The 25,563-nt window shown below is 46.0% G+C and overlaps 1 protein-coding gene across 1 annotated transcript in view; it reads left to right on the top strand.

Moving 5' to 3' along the window:
* The first annotated feature begins 249 nt into the window (after positions 1-249).
* The window catches only part of LOC137332493 (growth hormone-releasing hormone receptor-like), a 76,167-nt gene continuing 50,853 nt past the window's right edge, over positions 250-25,563 (top strand). The window contains exons 1-4 of the mRNA XM_067996389.1: positions 250-478; positions 12,759-12,948; positions 22,058-22,247; positions 23,770-23,875. Of these exons, the coding sequence (XP_067852490.1) occupies positions 250-478; positions 12,759-12,948; positions 22,058-22,247; positions 23,770-23,875 (715 nt within the window). The remainder of the gene's footprint in view (positions 479-12,758; positions 12,949-22,057; positions 22,248-23,769; positions 23,876-25,563) is intronic.

The raw sequence follows: 25,563 nt of genomic DNA, 5'->3' as shown, positions 1-25,563 counted from the left end.
TGGTCACCTGTCCTAATATCTCCTTATGTGGCTCGGTGTCAAATTTTGTTTGCTAATCGCTCCTGTGAAGCACCTTGGGACGTTTTACAATGTTAAAGACGCTATATAAATGCAAGTTGTTGTTGTAGTAGTAGTAGTAGTAGTAGTAGTAGGTCTGGATGAGGGTACAGAGGTAGGGAGGGGATGAGGAGCCAATGTAGGTCAACGAGCACAGGGGTGATGGGTGAACGGGACTTGGTGTGAGATAGGATGCGGGCAGCAGAGTGGGATTTTCGCTCAGTCTGTGGGTATGCAAAGGAGTTGATCCCGGGATTTACGGCAGGGTGTGTTCTGGAGAGGAACGGCGAGCTGAAGTCCTGGATCAACAGCGGCGACATCGGGCCGAATAGCTCCGTGGAATTCTGGGGTCAACTCTCGGGCATGGACCTGAGCGACACAGAATGGAAAAGTCCCAGGTCCAGTCTCTGGTCCTCGCTGAGTTAGCTGGTCTCGGCTGAAGCAACGTTAGGCTCGGGTTGCCAACTCTGGTTGGACGTATTCCTGGAGCTTTCATGACATGACCCTCCCACCTCCAACTGCTCCATCCCCCAACGCTCCTGCCATTGGTCGCCTGACATGTCCATTCTCACGGTGCCCTGCCTTCCCCCCACCCCCGGCCGACTGGAAAGTGAATGGACTCTTCCCTACCCAATTGGATGATTCTTGACTGTCAAACAGCCTTTTCATCCCGTCTCCAATAAACAAAATTTTTCAACGAAAACAAAATAAATCATGCACAATTTATTTTTTAACGTCGCTATGATTTTTTCCCCCTGACGGTTGCTCGCAGCAGTGTCCTGGAGATTAATCTTTAATTCCTGGAGACTCCATGACAATCCTGGAGGGTTGGCAACCCTACGTTAGGCCGGCCGGGAGAAGTGAGAAAATGGCCCAAGATTTCCTCCTTATAATCACTGTGCAGTTAGGAAGTGAATGTATATGGACACTGATGAGTAGCTCGCCAAGGTTCACCGTCTGAGCCCACATGTAAGCAACAGTCGCTTGAAAGAGGCACTGGAGAGCATCAGTCCCCGTGGCACTATACTCCAGAGCAACACAGCACCTTCAACTCGCCAAGGCTTCTTCGACAGCTTCTCCCAATCCCCGCGACTTCCACCACCAGTGGGACAAGAGCAGCAGGCGCATGGGAACAACACCACCTGCACGTTCCCCTCCAAGTCACACACCATCCCGACTTGGAAATATATCGCCGTTCCTTTGTCGTCGCTGGGTCAAAATCCTGGAACTCCCTTCGTAACAGCACTGTGGGAGAACCTTCACCACACGGACTGCAGCGATTCAACAAGGCGGCTCACCACCACCTTCTCAAGGGCAATTAGGGATGGGCAATAAATGCTGGCCTCGCCAGTGACGCCCACATCCCGAGAATGAATAAATAAAACGAGGGGAACAAGGGGAGGAAATTGTGGGGAGTGGGGCAGTGGTCCCTCTCCTCCAGGAAATAATTTAACCATATCATGTCACTGATAGGTTGTCAATCTATCACAGCATGAATATGAAAAGATTAGATAACCACAAGATAGCACTTATCAGATTTGCTTTATAGCCACAATCATAGAGTAGATCTGTAGCAGAAATAGCTCACTTCCAACAATAGACCCGTCTCGTAAAGCAAGAGGATCCTGCTGGCCCCAAACCTTTTATGTTCCCTAAAGAAGTTGAAAGTATAATTAAAAGAAAGGTGCCTCAGCAAGAACATAGGATCCCAGAGAGGGAGAACAAAGTCTTGCAATGTGATTGAGGAACTCAGCTCGGGGTGTGTGCAGTGTACTCACTCCCACTGTACCAGGGGATTGTGTAATGGGGCCCACATTGCCGACAAATGGGATGACTCATTTACATCACACCATCCCAAAGTGCTTTGCAGCCCATTGAAGTGTAGTCACTGTTGTAATGTAGGAAACATGTTTGCACACAGCAAGATCCCACAAACAGCAATGTGATAATAACCAATCTGTTTTTAGTGATGTTGGTTGAAGGGTGACTATTGGCCAGGGGAGAACCCCTCTGTTCTTCTTCAAAATAGCAGCCATGGGATCCTTTACATTCTCCTGAGAGGGCCTTGATTTAAGGTCAGATCTGAAAGTCAGCACCTTTGACAGTGCAGCACTCCCTTAGTACTATACTGAAGTGTCAGGCTGGATTTGATACTCATTGTCTCTGGAGTGGGGCTTGAACCCATGACCTTCTGACTCAGAGATGAGCATGCTACCCACTGAGCCACGGCTGTCACTTGAGAACCACTCCCTCTTTAACCTCCTGGTCTCCAAGACCCACTCTCTCATCCGTTTCTGTTGCGTTCTCTATCATGGAGATTGCGAAGGCTTATCCATAGCTGTTGGGAAATTCATCTCTTAAAACCACAGGTCTAGCGAGAGACAGCAAGAAGGAAAAAAAAAACACACAGAAAAGACAAACGAGGAAAGAGAGGGAAGTGGAGAGAAGTAAATAACGATGCCACTTGGCACTGCCCTGCAGCCCATGTATTGCTTTTTAAGTGACTCCTTGGCATATGGCTCGTACCTGAAAATCTCACATCCATGATGTGCTTGACATTGATAGCTCTGAGTCCAGCGTGATTAAGGGCACTGATTGTGTAAATAATTTAGCTTGTTAGATTGTTTATGCCCTGTATATGGTCTAGATTGTAGATAGTTACGTTGTTTAGATTGTGTTGCATAATAAAGCTTTTATGGCCAGTGACCACTGTCTCCATCTCTATTTGAGTTGCACATTATTACGAGCTAATACGACCCATTTTGTACAGGCCTCTGCTGAGACAGACCTGTGCTGCCCCCCTGCCCACCAGGAAATGGGTGGAGATCGTCCACAATTCATTCAATTGAGACCCTCTTATTTGGGTTCGAGCTCAGGTTATGGGGGTGGAACAATAATACACCATTCACCAATATTAAACATTATTAATTTTATTACTTGTATGTGGAGAGAGTGGAGAAGCTGGGATTGTTCTCCGTAGAGCAGAGAAGGTTAAGGGGAGATTTTGTAGGGGTGTTTAAAATTATTAGGGGTTTTGATAGAGGGAGAAATTGTTTCCACTGGCAGGAGGGTCGGTACCCAGAGGACACAGATTTAAGGTAATTGGCAAAAGAACCAGAGGGGAGATGAGGAGAATTTTTTTTACGCAGCGAGTTATTATGATCTGGAATTCACTGCGGTGGGAGCAGAATCAATAGTAACTTTCAAAAGGGAATTGGATAAACAATTAAGCATTTTCAGGGTTATGGGGAAAGAGCAGGGGCGTAGGACTAATTGGATAGCTCTTTCAAGGAGCTGGCACAGACACAATGGGCCGAATGGCCTCCTTCTGTGCTGTATGATTCTATCATTTCCGGAAAGGAGTAATTGGGGAATGTGGTGAGAGAGTGGGATGAGGCTCATTCTGTTCCTAATAATGATGTTTTATGAAATCCTTCTGACGCCTTAACAAAGGTCACAGTGCAAAGGTTTTTTAATAGCCAAAAGGATCCTGGGAATATGAACCCCGCTGCTCCAGGAGTGGCTGGGCAATGGACATTGTTAGGCCTGGAGACTGGGAGGCCTCTATCCTTGGGTGGTTAGAAACATAGAAAATAGGAGCAAGAGTAGGCCAATCGGCCCTTCGGGCCTGCTCCACCATTCAAAATGATCATTGCTGATCGTCTAACTCAGTACCCTGTTCCCGCTTTTTCCCCATATCCCTTGATCCCTTTAGCATTAAGAAATATATCTATCTCCTTCTTGAATACATCTAATGACTTGGCCCCCACTGCCTTCTGTGGTAGAGAATTCCACAGGTTCATCACCCTCTGAGTGAAGAAATTTCTCCTCATCTCGGTTCTAAATGGCATACCCCGTATCCTGAGATTGTGACCCCTGTTTCTGGACTCCCCAGCCATCGGGAACATCCTCCCTGCATCTAGTCTGTCTAGTCCTGTTAGAATTTTATATGTTTCGATGAGATCACCTCTCATTCTTCTAAACTCTAGTGAATATAGGCCTAGTCGACCCAATCTCTCCTCATACGTCAGGCCTGCCATCCCAGGAATCAGTCTGGTAAACCTTCGTTGCACTCCCTCCATGGCAAGGACATCCTTCTTCAGATAAGGAGACCAAAGATCTTAAGTCGCCTCGGAGGGAAAGGGTGATGCTTCGGCAGGTGGCCGCACTTGTGTGTTGGACTTAAAGAAACACTTGCGTTTATATAGCGCCTTTCTCAATCTCAGGACATCCTAAAGCGCTTTACAGTCAATGAAATACTTTTGAAGTGTAGCCACTGTGGTAATTGCAGCCAGTTTGTGGGCAGCAAGTTCCCACAAACAATAAATGTGATAATAACCAGATTGTCTGATTTAGTGGTAAATATTGGCCCAGGACACAACTTCCCCTGCTCGTCTTTGAAATAGTGCAGTGGGGATCTTCCACATTCACCCAAGAGGGTAGACGGGGCCTCGGTTTAACATCTCATTTGAAAGACAGCACCTACCGACAGTGCAGCACTCCCTCAGTACTGGCACCGGGAGCGTCGGCATGGATTTTGTGCTCAAGTCTCTGGATGCGGGAGCTTGGAACTCCACAACCGTTCCGACTAACTGAGGCGAGGGCACTGCCCCGCTGATCCATGGCCGGGCACCAGCCCAAAGTAGCTGGCTGTAGACCTGCTTTGGCCGTGGCTGCAGAGATGTCTCCAGTCCTGAGACCCTCCCCTCAGTCAAAGTCCAGGTGGGTGGGAGAAGATGGAGGAAAAGCACATAACAATAAAGGAAACGAAAGGCTTAACCCTCAGAGGTGCCTCGACAATACAGTCAGTAAATGATTATTAGAAATGCTGCCGTTTTACGATTATGCCAAGCCTCCTGATTGCCCTTTTCAAAAGATTTTCCCTCTCCCATTGACGCACCTTTCTGATAACTCATCACCTACTGCGGGCCAAAGGTGAAGGCCACACTTTGCTGGCTTCACCACTTTTATTGTCGCCTTTTTTAAAAAAAAAAATCCCCTGCCGAGCTGCGATTGCGACACCTGCGAGTTACAATCCGGCTCGGAGAGAGACCGAGTCCCACCGCACCTGACATGAACCTCTCAGCGGCCGGGGGAGGAGGGGGAGCAGCTCTGCGATCACTTCTGACATGAAGATGCTCGGCCGGGGCCGGGTTTGGTGCGCTCTCTTTCTTCTTGCAGTGACTGTGAGTACTCTTGGTTTCTCTCTCTCTCTCTCTCTCTCCCCCACTCTTGCTGCGAGAAGTCCTCACAATCGCAGCCAATTCGCATTTTCCAAGAGCTGAAACTTCTTACCTGTTATTTCACACGTTGTTAGAAGGGTTGTGTTGCGTTCTGGTGATGCCATTGGCACAGTCGCTTGAATGGTAAAAAAACCCCCCCCCAAAATCACCGGCATTGTAAAAGCACAGTATAAATATTTATTGGAGTTTATTCGATCAATGGATACATTTTATTTGTCTTTGGGATCTGACCTGTCAATCAATACTTTAAAAATTGTTGGACTATCACTTGGTGTTGTAAAATTGTTTACAGTTGTCAACCCCAGTCCATCACCGGCATCTCCACATCATTAAAACCCAGGCATTTTTGTTTCAGATAAAATTGTTGGACTATAACCTGGTGTTGTAAGATTCCTTACATTTGTCCACCCCAGTCCATCACCGGCATCTCCACATCAGGCATCAGAGCCGTGGTGGGAAACTGAAGGGAAACTGAACTTTCCTTTTTGAAACAAGTCGAGATACATGATAGAAGCATCCAAAGAGATTAAAGTTGTTTAACGTGGGCGAGCAAAGCAGTGCAGGATCCACAAGCCTCAAACATCATGAGCGATTAGAAAAAAAATGTTTTCTTTTTTTGTTTTGTGCCTGCGGATGGCGGTCAGGCAGAATAGAAGTTGACTCAGGGTCAGTATGAAGGGGAGTTGTGTTGCGGAGAGTTGGGTTATTGAGATATTTGGGGTGGGTTTTTTTTCAGGGGGGAGGGGGGGGGGGTCGGAATTTCACTTCTGACAACAGCAACAACCTGCGCCTTTAACTTAGTAAAATCTACCAAGGGGGGAGAGGGGGGAAATCTGACAAAAAAATTGAGACCGGGCCACATAAGGAAGATCTTCGGAAAGGTGTTTGGTCAAAGAGGTAGGATTTAAGGTGCGTCTTATAGGAGGAGAGAGAGGTTTAGGGAGCCCGTCTCCGCCCCTGCCTCAGCTCATCTGCTGCTGAAACCCTCACCCATGCCTTTGTTAGACTCAACTATTCTAATCCTCTCCTGGCCGGCCTCCCATCTTCCACCCTCCATAAAGTTGAGCTCATCCAAAACTCTGCTGCCCGTATCCTAACTCGCACCAAGTCCCGTTCACCCATCACCCCTGTGCTCGCTGACCTACATTGGCTCCCGGTCCGGGAACGCCTCGATTTTAAAAATTCCATCCTTGTGTTCAAATCCCTCCATGGCCTCGCCCCTCCCTTTCCAGCCCTACAACCCTGGATTTATTAAGGGAAAGTCATGTTTGATTATTGAATTCCATTTGCTACTTTTCTGCCCACCTCACCAGTCCATTGATATCTTCCTGCAGTCTACAGCATTCCTCCTCACTATCAACCACACGGCCAATTTTTGTATCATTTGCAAACTTCTTAATCATGTCCCCTACATTTAAGTCTAAAGCAAGGGACCTAGTACTGAGCCCTGCGGATCCCACTGGAAACAGCCTTCCAATCACAAAAACACCCATCGACCATTACTCTTTGCTTCCTGCCACTGAGCCAATTTTGGATCCAATTTGCCACATTCCCTTGGATCCCATGCGCTTTTACTTTTCTGACCAGTCTACCATGTGGGACCTTGTGGAAATCCTTGCTAAAATCCATGTAGACTACATCAAATGCACTACCCTCATCGACCCTCCTTGTTACCTGCTCAAAAAATTAAATCAAGTTACTCAGACACAACCTTCCCTTAACAAGTCCATGCTGACTGTCCTTGATTAACCTGTGCCTTTCTAAATGACGATTAATACTGTTCCTCAGAATTGATTCCAATAATTTGCCCATCACCGAGGTTAGACTGATTGGACTATAATTACTCAGTCTATCTCTTTCTCCCTTTTTAAAAAATGGTACAATGTTAGCATTCCTCCAATCCTCCAGCACTATGCCTGTAGCCAGGGAGGATTGGAAAATGATGGTCAGAGCCACTGATATTTCCTCCCTTGCTTCTCTTAACAGCTTGGTGATTTATCTACTTTCAAAGATGCTAAACCCCTTAATATTTCCTCTCTCATTGTGTTTATCCCATCCAATATTTCACACGCCTCCTCCTTAACTACAATCTCTGCATCGTCCCCCTCTTTTGTGAAGACAGATGCAAAGTATTCATTAAGAACCATACCCACATCTTCCACCTCCACAGATAGGTTACCTTTTGGTCTCTTATAGGCCCTAATCTTTCCTTAGTTATCCTTTTGCTCTTTATAGGAACATAGGAACAGGAGTAGGCCATTCAGCCCCTCATGCCTGCTCCGCCATTTGATAAGTTCACGGCTGATCTGTGATCTAACTCCATATACCTGCCTTTGGCCCATATCCCTTAATACCTTTGGTTGCCAAAAAGCTATCTATCTCAGATTTAAATTTAGCAATTGAGCTAGTATCAATTGCCGTTTGCAGAAGAGAGTTCCAAACTTCTACCACCCTTTGTGTGTAGAAATGTTTTCTAATCTCACTCCTGAAAGATCTGGCTCTAATTTTTAGACTGTGCCCCCTACTCCTAAAATCCCCAACCAGCGGAAATAGTTTCTCTCTATCCACCCTATCTGTTCCCCTTAATATCTTATAAACTTCGATCAGATCACCCCTTAACCTTCGAAACTCTAGAGAATATTAATGTATATATTTATAAAACATGTTTGGGTTTTCCTTGATTTTACTTGCCAGTATTTTTACATTCCCTCTCTTTGCTTTCTTAATTTCCTTTTTAATTTCACCACTGCACTTTCTATACTCCTCTGGGCTTTCTGCAGTATTGAACTCTTGGTATCTGACATAATGTTGGTAACAGGATACGAATAGAGATACAGACAGTATAATGTGAGTAAATGGATACAAATAGAGATACAGACAGTATAATGTGGGTAACTGGATAAAAATAGAGATACAGACAATATAATGTGGGTAACTGGATACAAATAGAGATACAGACAGTATAATGTGGGTAACTGGATACAAATAGAGATACAGACAGTATAATGTGGGTAACTGGATACAAATAGAGATACAGACAGTATAATGTGAGTAAATGGATACAAATAGAGATACAGACAGTATAATGTGGGTAACTGGATAAAAATAGAGATACAGACAGTATAATGTGGGTAACTGGATACAAATAGAGATACAGACAGTATAATGTGGGTAACTGGATACAAATAGAGATACAGACAGTATAATGTGGGTAACTGGATACAAACAGAGATACAGACAGTATAATGTGGGTAACTGGATACAAATAGAGATACAGACAGTATAATGTGGGTAACTGGATATAAATAGAGATACAGACAGTATAATGTGGGTAACTGGATACAAATAGAGATACAGACAGTATAATGTGGGTAACTGGATATAAATAGAGATACAGACAGTATAATGTGGGTAACTGGATACAAATAGAGATACAGACAGTATATTGTTGGTAACTGGATATAAATAGAGATACAGACAGTATAATGTGGGTAACTGGATACAAATAGAGATACAGACAGTATAATGTGGGTAACTGGATATAAATAGAGATACAGACAGTATAATGTGGGTAACTGGATACAAATAGAGATACAGACAGTATATTGTTGGTAACTGGATATAAATAGAGATACAGACAGTATAATGTGGGTAACTGGATACAAATAGAGATACAGACAGTATAATGTGGGTAACTGGATACAAATAGAGATACAGACAGTAGGTAACTGGATACAAATCGAGATACAGACAGTGGGTAACTGGATACAAATAGAGATACAGACAGTATATTGTTGGTAACTGGATACAAATAGAGATACAGACAGTAGGTAACTGGATACAAATCGAGATACAGACAGTGGGTAACTGGATACAAATAGAGATACAGACAGTATAATGTGAGTAACTGGATACAAATAGAGATACAGACAGTATAATGTGGGTAACTGGATATAAATAGAGATACAGACAGTATAATGTGGGTAACTGGATACAAATAGAGATACAGACAGTATAATGCGGGTAGCTGGATACAAATAGAGATACAGACAGTGGGTAACTGGATACAAATAGAGATACAGACAGTATAATGTGAGTAACTGGATACAAATAGAGATACAGACAGTATAATGTGGGTAACTGGATATAAATAGAGATACAGACAGTATAATGTGGGTAACTGGATACAAATAGAGATACAGACAGTATAATGTGGGTAACTGGATATAAATAGAGATACAGACAGTATAATGTGGGTAACTGGATACAAATAGAGATACAGACAGTATAATGTGAGTAACTGGATACAAATAGAGATACAGACAGTATAATGTGGGTAACTGGATATAAATAGAGATACAGACAGTATAATGTGAGTAACTGGATACAAATAGAGATACAGACAGTATAATGTGGGTAATGGATACAAATAGAGATACAGACAGTATAATGTGAGTAACTGGATACAAATAGAGATACAGACAGTATAATGTGGGTAACTGGATACAAACAGAGATACAGACAGTATAATGTGAGTAACTGGATACAAATAGAGATACAGACAGTATAATGTGGGTAACTGGATACGAATAGAGATACAGACAGTATAATGTGAGTAACTGGATACAAACAGAGATACAGACAGTATAATGTGAGTAACTGGATACAAATAGAGATACAGACAGTATAATGTGGGTAACTGGATACGAATTGAGATACAGACAATATAATGTGAGTAACTGGATACAAATAGAGATACAGACAGTATAATGTGGGTAACTGGATACAAATAGAGATACAGACAGTATAATGTGAGTAAATGGATACAAATAGAGATACAGACAGTAAATGTGGGTAACTGGATACAAATAGAGATACAGACAGTATAATGTGGGTAACTGGATACAAATAGAGATACAGACAGTAAATGTGGGTAACTGGATACAAATAGAGATACAGACAGTATAATGTGGGTAACTGGATACAAATAGAGATACAGACAGTATAATGTGGGTAACTGGATACAAATAGAGATACAGACAGTATAATGTGGGTAACTGGATACAAATAGAGATACAGACAGTATAATGTGGGTAACTGGATACAAATAGAGATACAGACAGTATAATGTGAGTAACTGGATACAAATAGAGATACAGACAGTATAATGTGGGTAATGGATAAATAGATAGAGGCCTGGAATGTTTTTGTATTTTTCGGCGTAACTATGATGTAAGAACGGTGTAGTGATGCTTTCACGTGAGGACTCTTGCACGTATTTGATTAACGGCTGTTTTAGGATGAAACATCGCTACGCACGAGTCTGCTTTCTGCGCCGTTTCTGCCACTCATTAACATCGCTCTCCCCCCACCACCCCCATTCAAAAGAATGGCTCACGCAGGCTGATTGCATTTATGAATGAATACTTATCAATGAGTACTTTGCATCTGTCTTCACAAAAGAGAGGGACGATGCAGAGTTTGTAGTTAAGGAGGAGGAGTGTGAAACATTGGATGGGATAAACATAGTGAGTGAGGAAGTATTAAGGGGTTTTGCATCTTTGAAAGGCCCGGATGAAATGTATCCCAGGCTGTTAAAAGAAGCAAAGGAGGAAATAACGGAGGCTCTGACCATCATTTTTCGATCCTCCCTGGTTACAGGCGTAGTGCCGGAGGATTGGAGGACTGCTAACATTGTACCATTGTTTAAAAAGGGAGAAAGAGATAGACCGAGTAATTATAGGCCAGTCAGCCTAACCTCGGTGGTGGGCAAATTTTTGGAATCAATTCTGAGGGACAGAATAAATCATCATTTAGAAAGGCACGGGTTAACCAAGGACAGTCAACATGGATTTGTTAAGGGAAGGAGTTAGTCATGTCTGAATAACTTGATTGAATATTTTGAGGAGGTAACAAGGAGGGTCGATGAGGGTAGTGCGTTTGATGGAGTCGACATGGATTTTAACAAGGCTTTTGACAAAGTCCCACATGGCAGACTGGTCAAAAAAGTAAAAGCCCATCAGATCCAAGGCAAAGTGGCAAATTGGATCCAAAATTGGCTCAATGGCAGGAAGCAAAGGGTGTTTTTGTGACTGGAAGGTTGTTTCCAGTGGGGTTCTGCAAGGCTCAGTACTAGGTCCCTTGCTTTTTGTGGTATATATTAATGATTTGGACTTGAATGTAGGGGGCTTGATCAGGAAGTTTGCAGATGATACAAAAATTGGCTGTGTGGTTGATAGTGAGGAGGAAAGCTGTAGACTGCAGGAAGATATCAATGAACTGGACAGGTGGGCAGAAAAGTGGCAAATGGAATTCAATTCAGAGAAGTGTGAGGTAATGCATTTGGGGAGGGCAAACAAGGCAAGGGAATGCACAATAAATGAGAGGATACTGAGAGATGTAGAGGAACCAAGGGACCTTGGAGTGCACGTCCACAGATCCCTGAAGGTAGCAGGACAGGTAGATAAGAGCAGGGAGGTTAAGCTAGAACTTGAGTACTGTGTGCGGTTCTGGTCACCACATTACAGGAAAGATGTGATTGAACTAGAGAGGGTACAGAGGAGATTTACGAGGATGTTGCCAGGACTGGAGAATTTTAGCTATGAGAAAAGATTGGATAGGCTGGGGTTGTTTTCTTTGGAACAGAGGAGGCTGAGGGGTGATTTAATTGAGGTGTATAAAATTATGATGGGACTAGAGAGAGTGGATAGGGAGGACCTATTTCGTTTAGCAAAGGAGTCAGTGTCCGGGGGCATAGATTTAAAGTAATTGGTAGAAGGATTAGAGGGGAGCTGAGGAGAAATGTTTTCACCCAGAGGGTGGTGGGGTCTGGAACTCACTGCCTGAGAGGGTGGTAGAGACAGAAACCCTCAACTCATTTAAAAAGTACATGGATGTGCATTTGAAGTGTAGTAACCTACAGGGCTACGGACCAAGTGCTGGAAAGTGGGATTAAGCTGTAGAGCTCTTTTTCGGCTGACATGGACACAATGGGCCGAATGGCCTCCTTCTGTGCCGTAGCTTTCTATGATTCTATGATTTACAACCAGGAGTGCAGTGGCATTGATTTACATCCAATCAGTTAGGCACAGCACGGCCTGACGTCATCCGATATCGGTGTAGCTGAGGAAAGTACATCTTGAAAGAGTACCCCAAACCTTTTAGCTTTATTTCTGCAGTTTGATAGAGATTTACTTCACAATTTATATTTTTCTTACCGAGTCCGGCACTAAACGTAACCAAGGTGTGGTCGGCCTTGGTGCAGTCGATATTTTTCGGACCCCAGCCCCTCCCCCCAATGCCTGCAGGAGCACCAAGCGGCCGGAATAACCTTCCCAATGGACGTTTCGCCGTTCTGCAAAACAATAAGCAGAAGAGGAAGAGGATCAGCAGAGGCAAAGAGGCTGTGAGAGCGAGGCCCCCGCGGCAAAAGACGACAGCCTCCTCGTTATTATCCAGAAGGCGCCCAGGCAGTGCACGTCGTACCAAGGCACCTCCCGGAGGAGCAGCACTTCATGAAGGAGGCCGTCGGCCACCTTTGTCGCGACGATCTACAGGAAGCCAAAGTCGGTGGAGTCAAAGGGCACCATGGCCCTGAATCTGTACAGTTCCAGATCCTTCCAAGTCAGCCATGGGGGATCCATGCAACGTAAGGGCCAACCTTCGGTAGGTGACAGATGCCCTTTCGCGGCGGGTACCTGGCTTCATCGGCTATGGCATGCCGCAAGCGGAGCAGAGAGACCGGGCTATTCACTTCTGCAGGCATCACCATTCGAGCCTGCTTGGCCTTTCTGGTCCCCGTTTGGCCTATTATCTGCTCAGAGGTGTCCGCCGTCGCTCAGTGGGCAGCACTCTTGCCTCTGAGGCAGAAGGTCGTGGGTTCAAGTCCCACTCCAGACATAATGAGCAGATAATCCAGGCTGACACTCCAGTGCAGCACTGAGGGAGTGCTTTCGAAGTGTAGTCACTGTTGTAATGTAGGATGAGATGTTAAACTGAGGTCCTGTCTACTATCTCAGGTGGACATAAAAGATCCCACGGCACTATTTCAAATAAAGAGCAGGGGAGTTCTCCCGGGTGTCCTGGCTACCATTTATCCCTCAACCTCAACCAAAATCACTTAAAACAGATTACCTGATCATTACCACATTGCTGTTTGTGGGATCTTGCTGTGCGCAAATTGGCTGCCACGTTTCCTACATTACAACAGTGACTACACTTCGACAAGTACTCCACTGGCTGTAAAGCGCTCTGGGACATTCTGAGGTCGTGACCCTCCAAGAGGACTCCTGCAGGTCTTCACCTGAAAGGTGAGAAACCAATTTCCACTGGTCACTAACTAGTTACCAAAGGAGAGAAGGGAGTTGCTAAGAGAATTGTTTTTTTACACCGATGGATATTAGGATATGGAATGTCCTACCAGAAACAGTGGTGGAAGCAGAGTCCATGATCGATGTCCTTGCCCAGATTGTACTAAGGTTAGATACAAAACTTTGGAATGGATCAATACACACTATCAGGTGCCAGAAATAAACCATGGAATGGATCAATCCACTATATCACCTGCTAGATATATATCATGGAATGGATCAATCCACTGTATCACCTGTCAGATATAAACCATGGAATGGATCAATCCATTATAACACCTCTCAGATATAAAGCATGGAATGGATCAATCCACTGTATCACCTGCTAGATATAATGTGGAGATGCCGGTGATGGACTGGGGTTGACAATTGTAAACAATTTTACAACACCAAGTTATAGTCCAGCAATTTTATTTTAAATTCACAAGCTTTCGGAGATTTTCTCCTTCCTCAGGCAAATGTTTCAAGATCTCCTTGAAGCCTACGCATTTATACATATTGAACAATAATACATGGTGTTTACAGACTGCCCCTGCAACTGCCCGTTGCCAAGGCAATCACCGTGTTCAGACAGAGAGGTGTTACCTGCAGAACCTCCGAATACACATTCAATAAAAAAACAAACAGGGAAAAAAAACAGAGAAAAAAAAACACAGAGAGAGGCAGAAACATCCGGAAGGCAGAGAGAGCCAGCAAATGACCCATTATATTAAAAACAGATAACATTTGTTCGCTGGTGGGGTAACGTGTAGCGTGACATGAACCCAAGATCCCGGTTGAGGCCGTCCTCATGGGTGCGGAACTTGGCTATCAATTTCTGCTCGACGATTTTGCGTTGTCGTGTGTCTCGAAGGCCGCCTTGGAGTACGCTTACCCGAAGGTCGGTGGATGAATGTCCATGACTGCTGAAGTGTTCCCCGACTGGGAGGGAACCCTCCTGTTTGGCGATTGTTGCGCGGTGTCCGTTCATCCGTTGTCGCAGCGTCTGCATGGTCTCGCCAATGTACCATGCTCTGGGGCATCCTTTCCTGCAACGTATGAGGTAGACAACGTTGGCTGAGTCACAGGAGTATGAACCATGCACCTGGTGGGTGGTGTCATCTCGTGTGATGGTGGTATCTGTGTCGATGATCTGGCATGTCTTGCAGAGGTTACCGTGGCAGGGTTGTGTGGCGTCGTGGACGCTGTTCTCTTGAAAGCTAGGTAGTTTGCTGCGAACGATGGTCTGTTTGAGGTTGGGTGGCTGTTTAAAGGCGAGTAGTGGAGGTGTGGGGATGGCCATAGCGAGGTGTTTGTCCTCATTGATGACATGTTGAAGGCTGCGGAGAACATGGCGTAGTTTCTCCGCTCCGGGGAAGTACTGGACGACAAAGGGTACTCTGTTGGTTGCGTCCCGTGTTAGTCTCCTGAGGAGGTCTATGCGATTTTTTGCTGTGGCCCGTCGGAACTGTCGATCGATGAGTCGAGCGTCATATCCCGTTCTTACTAGGGCGTCTTTCAGCGTCTGTAGGTGTCCATCGCGTTCCTCCTCGTCTGAGCAGACCCTGTGTATTCGCAGGGCCTGTCCATAGGGGATGGCCTCTTTGACGTGGTTAGGGTGGAAGCTGGAAAAGTGGAGCATCGTGAGGTTGTCCGTGGGCTTGCGGTAGAGTGAGGTGCTGAGGTGCCCGTCTTTGATGGAGATTCGTGTGTCCAAGAAAGAAACTGATTCTGAGGAGTAGTCCATGGTGAGCTTGATGGTGGGATGGAACTTGTTGATGTTATCGTGTAGTCTCTTTAGTGATTCCTTGCCGTGGGTCCATAGAAAGAAAATGTCGTCGATGTATCTGGTGTATAGTGTTGGTTGGAGGTCTTGTGCAGTGAAGAAGTCCTGCTCGAACTTGTGCATGAAAATGTTGGCGTATTGGGGTGCGAATTTGGTCCCCATGGCTGTTCCGTGTGTTTGGGTAAAGAACTGGTTATCGAAGGTGAAGACATTGTGATCCAGGATGAAGCGGATGAGTTGTAGGATGGCTTCCGGAGATTGGCTGTTGTTGGTGTTGAGTATTGATGCTGTCGCAGCGATGCCGTCATCGTGGGGGATACTGGTGTATAGTGCCGAGACGTCCATCGTGGTGAGAAGTGTTCCTGGTTCAACTGGTCCGTGGGTACTGAGTTTTTGTAGGAAGTCTGTAGTGTCACGACAGAAGCTGGGGGTTCCCTGTACGATGGGTTTCAGGATGCCCTCGATGTATCCAGAGAGGTTCTCACACAGGGTTCCGTTGCCTGATACGATGGGACGTCCGGGTGTGTTGGCTTTGTGTATCTTTGGGAGGCAGTAGAAGTCTCCCACGCGGGGATTACGTGGGATGAGAATGCGTAGGATGCTTTGAAGGTCTGGATCGAAGGTCTTGATCAGTTTGTTGAGCTGGTGGGTGTGTTCTTTGGTCGGATCTGCGGGTAACCGTCTGTAGTGTTCCTGGTTGTCCAGTTGTCGGTATGCTTCTTTGCAATAGTCTGTTCTGTTCTGTATGACTATGGCTCCTCCTTTGTCCGCTGGTTTGATGACGATGTTGCGGTTGGTCTTGAGAGCGTTGATGGCGTTGCGTTGTGCTCGGGTGACATTCTGGACTGTCTTCTGAGTGCGGCTGATGAATCTGGCATTGACGCATTTCCTGACAGCTTGAGCATACATGTCCAGCTGAGGGCAGCGACCCTCCGGAGGAGTCCAGTTTGACTCTTTCCTCTTCGGTTGCTGTACCGCGGATCCCTCTGTCTGCTGTTCCGGATCGTCGATTGTCTCATTGGGTTCGCTGCTGAAATCTTGGGGTTTGTGGTAGAATTCCCGGAGCCTCATTCTCCTGATGAATTCCTCTGTGTCCGCCGCGAGACTAGTGGGGTCCATTTTGGTAGTGGGGCAGAAATTGAGCCCTCGGCTGAGAACTTTGATTTCGTCTGGTTGAAGGGTGTGGTCGGATAAATTGACAATAGACTTCCCTGTGGTTGCAACCGTGGTACCAGGGGAAGCTTGGTCATTGCTGGTGGTGATGCCGAGTTTCTCAAGCTTCCTGCTCTTGGTTTTCATGTAGGCAGCGTAGTTCCGTTGCCTCGTCTGTTTGGCGGTATAACGTAGCTGGTCTGCTGTGTCCTGAGTACAGGTTGAGAGTATGGACTCTATCTTGGTTTCGAGGTTGTGGCGTCTGCTGTAGAGTTGGTGTATGAGATGGTTGGACGTCCCATCGTATCAGGCAACGGAACCCTGTGTGAGAACCTCTCTGGATACATCGAGGGCATCCTGAAACCCATCGTACAGGGAACCCCCAGCTTCTGTCGTGACACTACAGACTTCCTACAAAAACTCAGTACCCACGGACCAGTTGAACCAGGAACACTTCTCACCACGATGGACGTCTCGGCACTATACACCAGTATCCCCCACGATGACGGCATCGCTGCGACAGCATCAATACTCAACACCAACAACAGCCAATCTCCGGAAGCCATCCTACAACTCATCCGCTTCATCCTGGATCACAATGTCTTCACCTTCGATAACCAGTTCTTTACCCAAACACACGGAACAGCCATGGGGACCAAATTCGCACCCCAATACGCCAACATTTTCATGCACAAGTTCGAGCAGGACTTCTTCACTGCACAAGACCTCCAACCAACACTATACACCAGATACATCGACGACATTTTCTTTCTATGGACCCACGGCAAGGAATCACTAAAGAGACTACACGATAACATCAACAAGTTCCATCCCACCATCAAGCTCACCATGGACTACTCCTCAGAATCAGTTTCTTTCTTGGACACACGAATCTCCATCAAAGACGGGCACCTCAGCACCTCACTCTACCGCAAGCCCACGGACAACCTCACGATGCTCCACTTTTCCAGCTTCCACCCTAACCACGTCAAAGAGGCCATCCCCTATGGACAGGCCCTGCGAATACACAGGGTCTGCTCAGACGAGGAGGAACGCGATGGACACCTACAGACGCTGAAAGACGCCCTAGTAAGAACGGGATATGACGCTCGACTCATCGATCGACAGTTCCGACGGGCCACAGCAAAAAATCGCATAGACCTCCTCAGGAGACTAACACGGGACGCAACCAACAGAGTACCCTTTGTCGTCCAGTACTTCCCCGGAGCGGAGAAACTACGCCATGTTCTCCGCAGCCTTCAACATGTCATCAATGAGGACAAACACCTCGCTATGGCCATCCCCACACCTCCACTACTCGCCTTTAAACAGCCACCCAACCTCAAACAGACCATCGTTCGCAGCAAACTACCTAGCTTTCAAGAGAACAGCGTCCACGACGCCACACAACCCTGCCACGGTAACCTCTGCAAGACATGCCAGATCATCGACACAGATACCACCATCACACGAGATGACACCACCCACCAGGTGCATGGTTCATACTCCTGTGACTCAGCCAACGTTGTCTACCTCATACGTTGCAGGAAAGGATGCCCCAGAGCATGGTACATTGGCGAGACCATGCAGACGCTGCGACAACGGATGAACGGACACCGCGCAACAATCGCCAAACAGGAGGGTTCCCTCCCAGTCGGGGAACACTTCAGCAGTCATGGACATTCATCCACCGACCTTCGGGTAAGCGTACTCCAAGGCGGCCTTCGAGACACACGACAACGCAAAATCGTCGAGCAGAAATTGATAGCCAAGTTCCGCACCCATGAGGACGGCCTCAACCGGGATCTTGGGTTCATGTCACGCTACACGTTACCCCACCAGCGAACAAATGTTATCTGTTTTTAATATAATGGGTCATTTGCTGGCTCTCTCTGCCTTCCGGATGTTTCTGCCTCTCTCTGTGTTTTTTTTTCTCTGTTTTTTTTCCCTGTTTGTTTTTTTATTGAATGTGTATTCGGAGGTTCTGCAGGTAACACCTCTCTGTCTGAACACGGTGATTGCCTTGGCAACGGGCAGTTGCAGGGGCAGTCTGTAAACACCATGTATTATTGTTCAATATGTATAAATGCGTAGGCTTCAAGGAGATCTTGAAACATTTGCCTGAGGAAGGAGAAAATCTCCGAAAGCTTGTGAATTTAAAATAAAATTGCTGGACTATAACTTGGTGTTGTAAAATTGTTTACAACTGCTAGATATAAACCATGGAATGGATCGATCCACTATATCACCTGCTAGATATAAACCATGGAATGGATCAATCCATTATAACACCTCTCAGATATAAACCATGGAATGGATCAATCCACTATATCACCTGCTAGATATAAACCATGGAATGGATCAATCCACTGTATCACCTGTCAGATATAAACCATGGAATGGATCAATCCACTGTATCACCTGCTAGCTATTAACCATGGAATGGATCAATCCACTGTATCACCTGCTAGATATAAACCATGGAATGGGTCAATCCACTGTATCACATATCAAAAGAAAGAAAGACTTGCATTTATATAGCACCTTTCATGACGTCAGGCCGTCCCAAAATGCTTTACAGCCAATGAATTGTAGTCACTGTTGTAATGTGGAAAACGCAGCAGCCAATTTGTGCACAGCAAGCTCCCACAAACTAGATGATGATAATGACTAGATAATCTGTTTTAATGATGTTGGTCAAGGGATAAATATTAGCCAGGACACCAGGGAGAATTCCCCAGCTCTTCTTGGAAATGGCACCAAGGGTCCTTTGACATCTGCCTGAGAGGTTTAACATCTCATCCAAAAGGCGGCACCTTTGACAGTGCAGCACCCTCTCAGTACTGCATTGGGAGTGCCAGCCTCGATTTTGTACTCAAGTTTCTGACTCTGACAACCTTCTGACTCAGGAGTGAGAGTGCTAGCACTGAGCCACGGTTGACACCTGAATATAACTTTAAACCAATGAATGGATCAAAATATCCCATCACGTGTCAGCAGGGGACCAGCAGGAGTCAGGGCTTCAAGTCCTAGTGTCTGGGAGACCAGCAGGAGTCAGGGTTTTGGGTCTGGGAGACCAGCAGGAGACAGGGTTTTGGGTCTGGGAGACCAGCAGTAGACAGGGGTTTGGGTCTGGGAAACCAACAGAAGACAGGATTTTGGGTCTGGGAGACCAGCAGTAGACAGGGGTTTGGGTCTGGGAAACCAACAGAAGACAGGATTTTGGGTCTGGGAGACCAGCAGTAGACAGGGGTTTGGGTCTGGGAAACCAACAGAAGACAGGATTTTGGGTCTGGGAGAACAGCAGGAGTCAGGGTTTTGGGTGTGGGAGACCAGCAGGAGTTAGAGTTTTGGGTGTGGGAGACCAGCAGGAGTTAGAGTTTTGGGTGTGGGAGACCAGCAGGAGTTAGAGTTTTGGGTGTGGGAGACCAGCAGGAGTCAAGAGATTTGGGTGTGGGAGACCAGCAGGAGTCAGAGATTTGGGTGTGGGAGACCAGCAGGAGTCAGAGTTTTGGGTGTGGGAGACCAGCAGGAGTCAGAGATTTGGGTGTGGGAGACCAGCAGGAGACAGGGGTTTGGGTGTGGGAGACCAGCAGGAGACAGGGGTTTGGGTGTGGGAGACCAGCAGGAGACAGGGGTTTTGGTGTGGGAGACCAGCAGGAGTCAGAGTTTTGCGTTTGAGCTTCAGGCTTAGGGTTGCCAGTATTTTTTTGAAGAATATATCTGGGAACTGTATGGACAATCTAAAAAGGCCAATCAGAAGCTAAAGCCGCATTCTGTCAGACTAAGTATGTACCACCAAATTGCAGCATCCCTTGAGGCTCTTCTATATTCCGGTTGGTAACAAACATCCCACTGCAGGTGTTTTATTGGGTATAACGCTCACTACGACTCTATATAACTTTATAGGAGGATAGTGATAGACTTCAAGAGGACATAGATAAGTTGGTGGAATGGGCAGACACATGGCAGATGAAATTTAAGGCAGAGAAGTGTGAAGTGAATACATTACGGTGGGAAGAATCAATATAGACTAAATGGTACAATTCTAAATGGGGGTGCAGCAACAGAGAGATCTGGGGGTGTATGTGCACAAATCGCTGAAGGTGGCAGGGCTGGTTGAGAAAGCGGTTAAAAAAGCATACGGGATCCTGAGCTTTATAAATAGAGGCATAGAGTACAAAAGCAAGGAAGTTATGTTGAACCTTTATAAAACACTGCTTTGGCTACAACTGGAGTATTGTGTCCAATTCTGGGCACCGCACTTTAGGAAGGATGTGAAGGCCTTAGAGAGGGTGCAGAGGAGATTTACTAGAATGGTGCCAGGGATGAGGGACTTCAGTTACGTGGGTAGACTGGAGAAGCTGGGGTTGTTCTCCTTAGAGCAAAGAAGGTTGAGAGGAGATTTGATAGAAGTGTTCAAAATCATGACGGGTTTCGATAAAGTAAATGAAGAGAAACTCTTCCCATTTGCAGAAGGGTCGAGAACCAGAGGAGGCAGATTTAAGGTGATCGGCAAAAGAACCAAAGGCGACATCAGGAAAAACGAGTCGTTATGATCTGGAATGCGCTGCCTGAGGGGGTGGTTGAAGCAGATTCAATAGTAACTTTCAAAAAGGAATTGAATAAATATTTGAAGAGAAAAAATTTGCAGGGCTACAGGGAAAGAGCGGGGGGATGGGACGAACTTGATTGCTCTTACAAGGAGCCGGCGCAGGCTCGATGGGCCGAATGGCCTCCTTCTGAGCTGTAACGATTCTATGATTCTACCACTTCCCTCTTATGACACAATCTCGGACACTTTGACATGAGTTGAGAGCTCCTCCTTGTGGAGCCACCTGAACCTCTGAAACTTGCATTTAAAGAAAGAATGAAGTACCAAACTTGCACTTACGTAGCTCTTCTTCAAAAAAATGGCCGTGGCATCTTTTACGTCTACCCGAGAGGGCGGATGGGGCCTCGGCTTAACGTCTCATGCGAAAGATGGCACCTCTGACAGTGAAACGCTGACTCCAGAGTCGGACTTCAACCCCTCACCATGTGACTGTGGGGAAGGCACGCTACCAACTGAGCCAAGGCTCATACTATTTATGCAGCGTCCAATCACACCTCTCAGAAATGCCTCCAAGCCCATCACATATATTGAAATACACTGAAATGCCAATTTGCCTGCATCAAGATCCCATAAAAAGCAGTAAGTTGATTGACCAACTAGTGTGTTTTTGCTGGTGTTGGTTTTGGGCCTTCGTTGTAAAGCCCCATTATTAGGTGTCTCTTCAAAAAATAATAAATCACGCACTCTGTCCATTTTCTGACTAACTCACTTGATTTTTTTGGCATTACCTTTCTTTCTGGGCATCTTTTAACTGCAGGAACGGCCTTTATGCTGTTTAGCCTCGAGCACCAGGCTCAGGCCAGCAGCTGAACTCTGTTTGATATCTGACATGTGTCTTTTCTCTCTGCGTTCCCAGCAAGCGGGAGGGCTGCCCCTCTGACTCCTTCCCCATTGACAGGCCAGTAGGCCTGTCAATAAAACTGGCTGCCTCACCTGCCCACTTGAGGTGTGATCTAAAGAAGCCATCTCTCGGTATTCTCAAAATTAATAATGGCCATTCTCACGTAATTGAGCCTGGAATGGGTCAGTCGACTCTCGTTGTTCAGGTTTGAAGTTGATGCAGAGCCATATCGCTCCACAAACCAACCTGCCTGGCTTTAATATACATTTTCAATGCCCGACTCATTAACTAACGACCCCTTTGTGGGTGGCTACAGTCTGTGCCTTTTTAAACCAGTGTGAAACCACTTTGTTTCAAAACACATGCTTAAAACTCATTCCCAAATTCTTCCTGTAAAAGAAAATTACATAGAATTTACACAAAATGATCAAAAATCCTGAAATGTTGATTTTAAAAAAAGTCTTTTTTTATTTGTTCATGGGATGTGGGCGTCGTTGGCAAGACCAGCATTTATTGCCCATCCCTAATTGCCCTTGAGAAGGTGGTGGTGAGCCGCCTTCTTGAACCGCTGCAATCCGTGTGGTGAAGGTTCTCCCACAGTGCCGTTAGGTAGGGTGTTCCAGGATTTTGACCCAGCGACGATGAAGAAACGGCGATATATTTTCAAGTCGGGATGGTGTGTGACTTGGAGAGGAACATGCAGGTGGTGGTGTTCCCATGCACCTGCTGCCCTTGTCCTTCTAGGTGGTAGAGGTTGCGGGTTTGGGAGGTGCTGTCGAAGAAGCCTTGGTGAGTTGCCGCAGTGCATCCTGTGGATGGTACACACTGCAGCCACGGTGCCCCGCTGGTGAAGGGAGTGAATGTTTAGGATGGTGGATGGGGTGCCAGTCAAGTGGGCTACTTTGTCCTGGATGGTGTTTAGCTTCTTGAGTGTTGTTGGAGCTGCACTCATCCAGGCAAGTGGAGAGTATTCCATCACACTCCTGACCTGTGCCTTGTAGATGGTGGAAAGGCTTTGGGGAGTCAGGAGGTGAGTCACTTACATTTATACAGAGCCTTTCATGACCTCAGGACGTCCCAAAGTACTTTACAGGCAATGAAGTACTTTTGAAGTGTAGTCACAGTTGTAATGTAGGAAATGCTGCAGCCAATTTGCGCACAGCAAGCTCCCACAAACAGCAATGTGATAATGACCAGATAATCCGTTTTTTTAGTTGAGGGATAAATATTGGTCAGGACACTAGGGAGCACTCCCCTGCTCTTCTTCAAAATAGTGCCATGAGATCTTTTATGTCTACCTGAGAGGGCAGCACTCCCTCAGTACTGGAGTGTCAGTTGAGATTTTGTACTCAAGCCTCTGGAGTGGGATTTCAGCCCACAATCTTCTAAGTCAGAGGTGAGAGTGCTACCACTGAGCTACAGCTGACACCCTAACAAGGACATTAAAAATGCAGTTGGAGATTAAAATACAAGTGTTAGACCATTAGAAGAATATGTTTTTAATGGGCTAAAATTTCCCCTGGACTTTGTCAGGTAAGACCCTTAAAACCAGCAAAGGAAGCCCTGGCTTGGCTGGAAACAAACAGAGATTCTGGTCAACTGTGCCAGCCATGTTTAAGCAACTGGGATTAATCCACTAAAATGACTGATATGCAATAGCAACTCAGTATGGTTTTGAGATGTGAAAATGGTCCATGTGCTGACTGTAATCGTCTCACATCATTCAGGTAACAGGAAAGCTGCATCCGGAATGTGAAATTATATCCGAGATAAAAAAAGATGAAGAACAATGTTTGCGAAGCATTAAAGAGAATGGAAATGCCTCAGTCCAAGGTAGGCAACTCACTTAATCAAAGATTCGTACTTCATTCATTAAAAATGCTGTGTGCAAACACACACAAATTCACTACGCTCCTCCCAATTTTCCGTTCAAATCTTTGGACAATTCTGGAATCAGCAGCCCTTCCTCCATCTTCTGAACACTCTTTAAGCCAGGTGATAAACCACGGCTTATCTCTAAAACGGCCGCTGAATCTTAAATGAGCAAAAGCAAAATACTGCGGACGCTGGAAATCCGAAATAAAAACAGAAAATGCTGGAAACGCTCAGCAGGTCAGGCAGCATCTGCGGAGAGAGAAATGTTAGAGATGTTAGAGATTTAACAGTTTATAAGCAAGTACAAAGCCAGGGAAAAATGGAGGGGGGGGGGGCGCGGGGGTGTGGGGGAGAGGAGGGGAGGAAAGAACAAAAGGGAAGGTCTGTGAGAGGCTGGAGGACAGGAGTGATTAAATGACACAAGGGATGATGGTGCAAGGCAAAAGGAGGGTGATAATGGGACAAGTAAAGAAACAAAGGATGGGTCTAGAGGAGGTGTCAATGGAAACAGCAGAACCATTACCAGCACCTGCCGTCTGAAAAAATGGAAGCAGTGGTTATAATCTGAAGTTATTGAAATCAGTGTTGAGTCCGGAAGGCTGTAAAGTGCCTGATCGAAAGATGAGGTGCTGTTCCTCGAGCTTATGTTGAGCTTCCTTGGAACAGTGTAGGAGGCCGAGGAAAGAGAGGTCAGAATGGGAGTGGGACGGGGAATTAAAATGGCAAGCGACCGGCAGGTCAGGGTCCCACTTGCGGACTGAGCAGAGGTGTTGAGCAAAGCGATCACCCAATCTGCGTTTGGTCTCCCCAGTGTAGAGATCAATGAATCTTAAATGAAGATTGTTGTCGTGGCAACTGTTTTGGGGGGAGAACACAAAGGCGCAACCGTGCAACATGGCAACCAAGAGGAGGGAATCAATCTTGGGAGCAGATAAAGTTCTGGATCCACTTTGCTAAGATATAACCCTTCCAGGTAGATTATGAGCCCATCTCAACCTTCATTGCCTTGGAGTGCGAGTCACACAGTGAAGAGATTGGAGGGGATAAAAATAAACGGGAACCCAGCAAAAACTGAAATAGAAACAGAAAGTTGCTGGAAATGAAGAGCAGGTCAGTCAGCGAGTGTCCGAATGAAAATGGATAAGTTAGCAGTTTGGGTTCTCTAGGGGGGTCTCACCTGAAACATTAACCTGCCCTTTTCCTCTTTTCTGAAGCTGTGTTTCTTCAGTAATTTTCTACTTCTACTCAACAACAACAGCAACTTGCATTTATATAGCGCCTTTAACGTAGTAAAACGTCCCAAGGCGCTTCACAGGAGCGATTATCAAACAAAATTTGACACCGAGCCACACAAGGAGATATTAGGACAGGTGACCAAAAACTTGGTCACATAGGTAGGTTTTAAGGATCGTCTTAAAGGAGGAGAGAGGGGTGGAGAGGCGGAGAGGTTTAGGGAGGGAATTCCAGAACTTAGGGCCCAGGCAGCGGAAGGCACGGCTGCCATTGGTGGGAAAATTGGGGATGCGCAAGAGGCCAGAATTGGAGGAGCGCAGAGATCTCGGAGGGTTGTAGGGCTGGAGGAGGAGGTTACGGAGATAGGTGTGTTGTTCTTGCATGTAACTTCAGGAAAAGCAAGACTCGAGGGT

This window comes from Heptranchias perlo, chromosome 2 (genome assembly GCF_035084215.1).
Source record: "Heptranchias perlo isolate sHepPer1 chromosome 2, sHepPer1.hap1, whole genome shotgun sequence".
Lineage (NCBI taxonomy): Eukaryota > Metazoa > Chordata > Chondrichthyes > Hexanchiformes > Hexanchidae > Heptranchias > Heptranchias perlo.
Note: the sequence above shows the minus strand (reverse complement) of the source record. Positions and strands in the feature narration are given on the sequence as shown.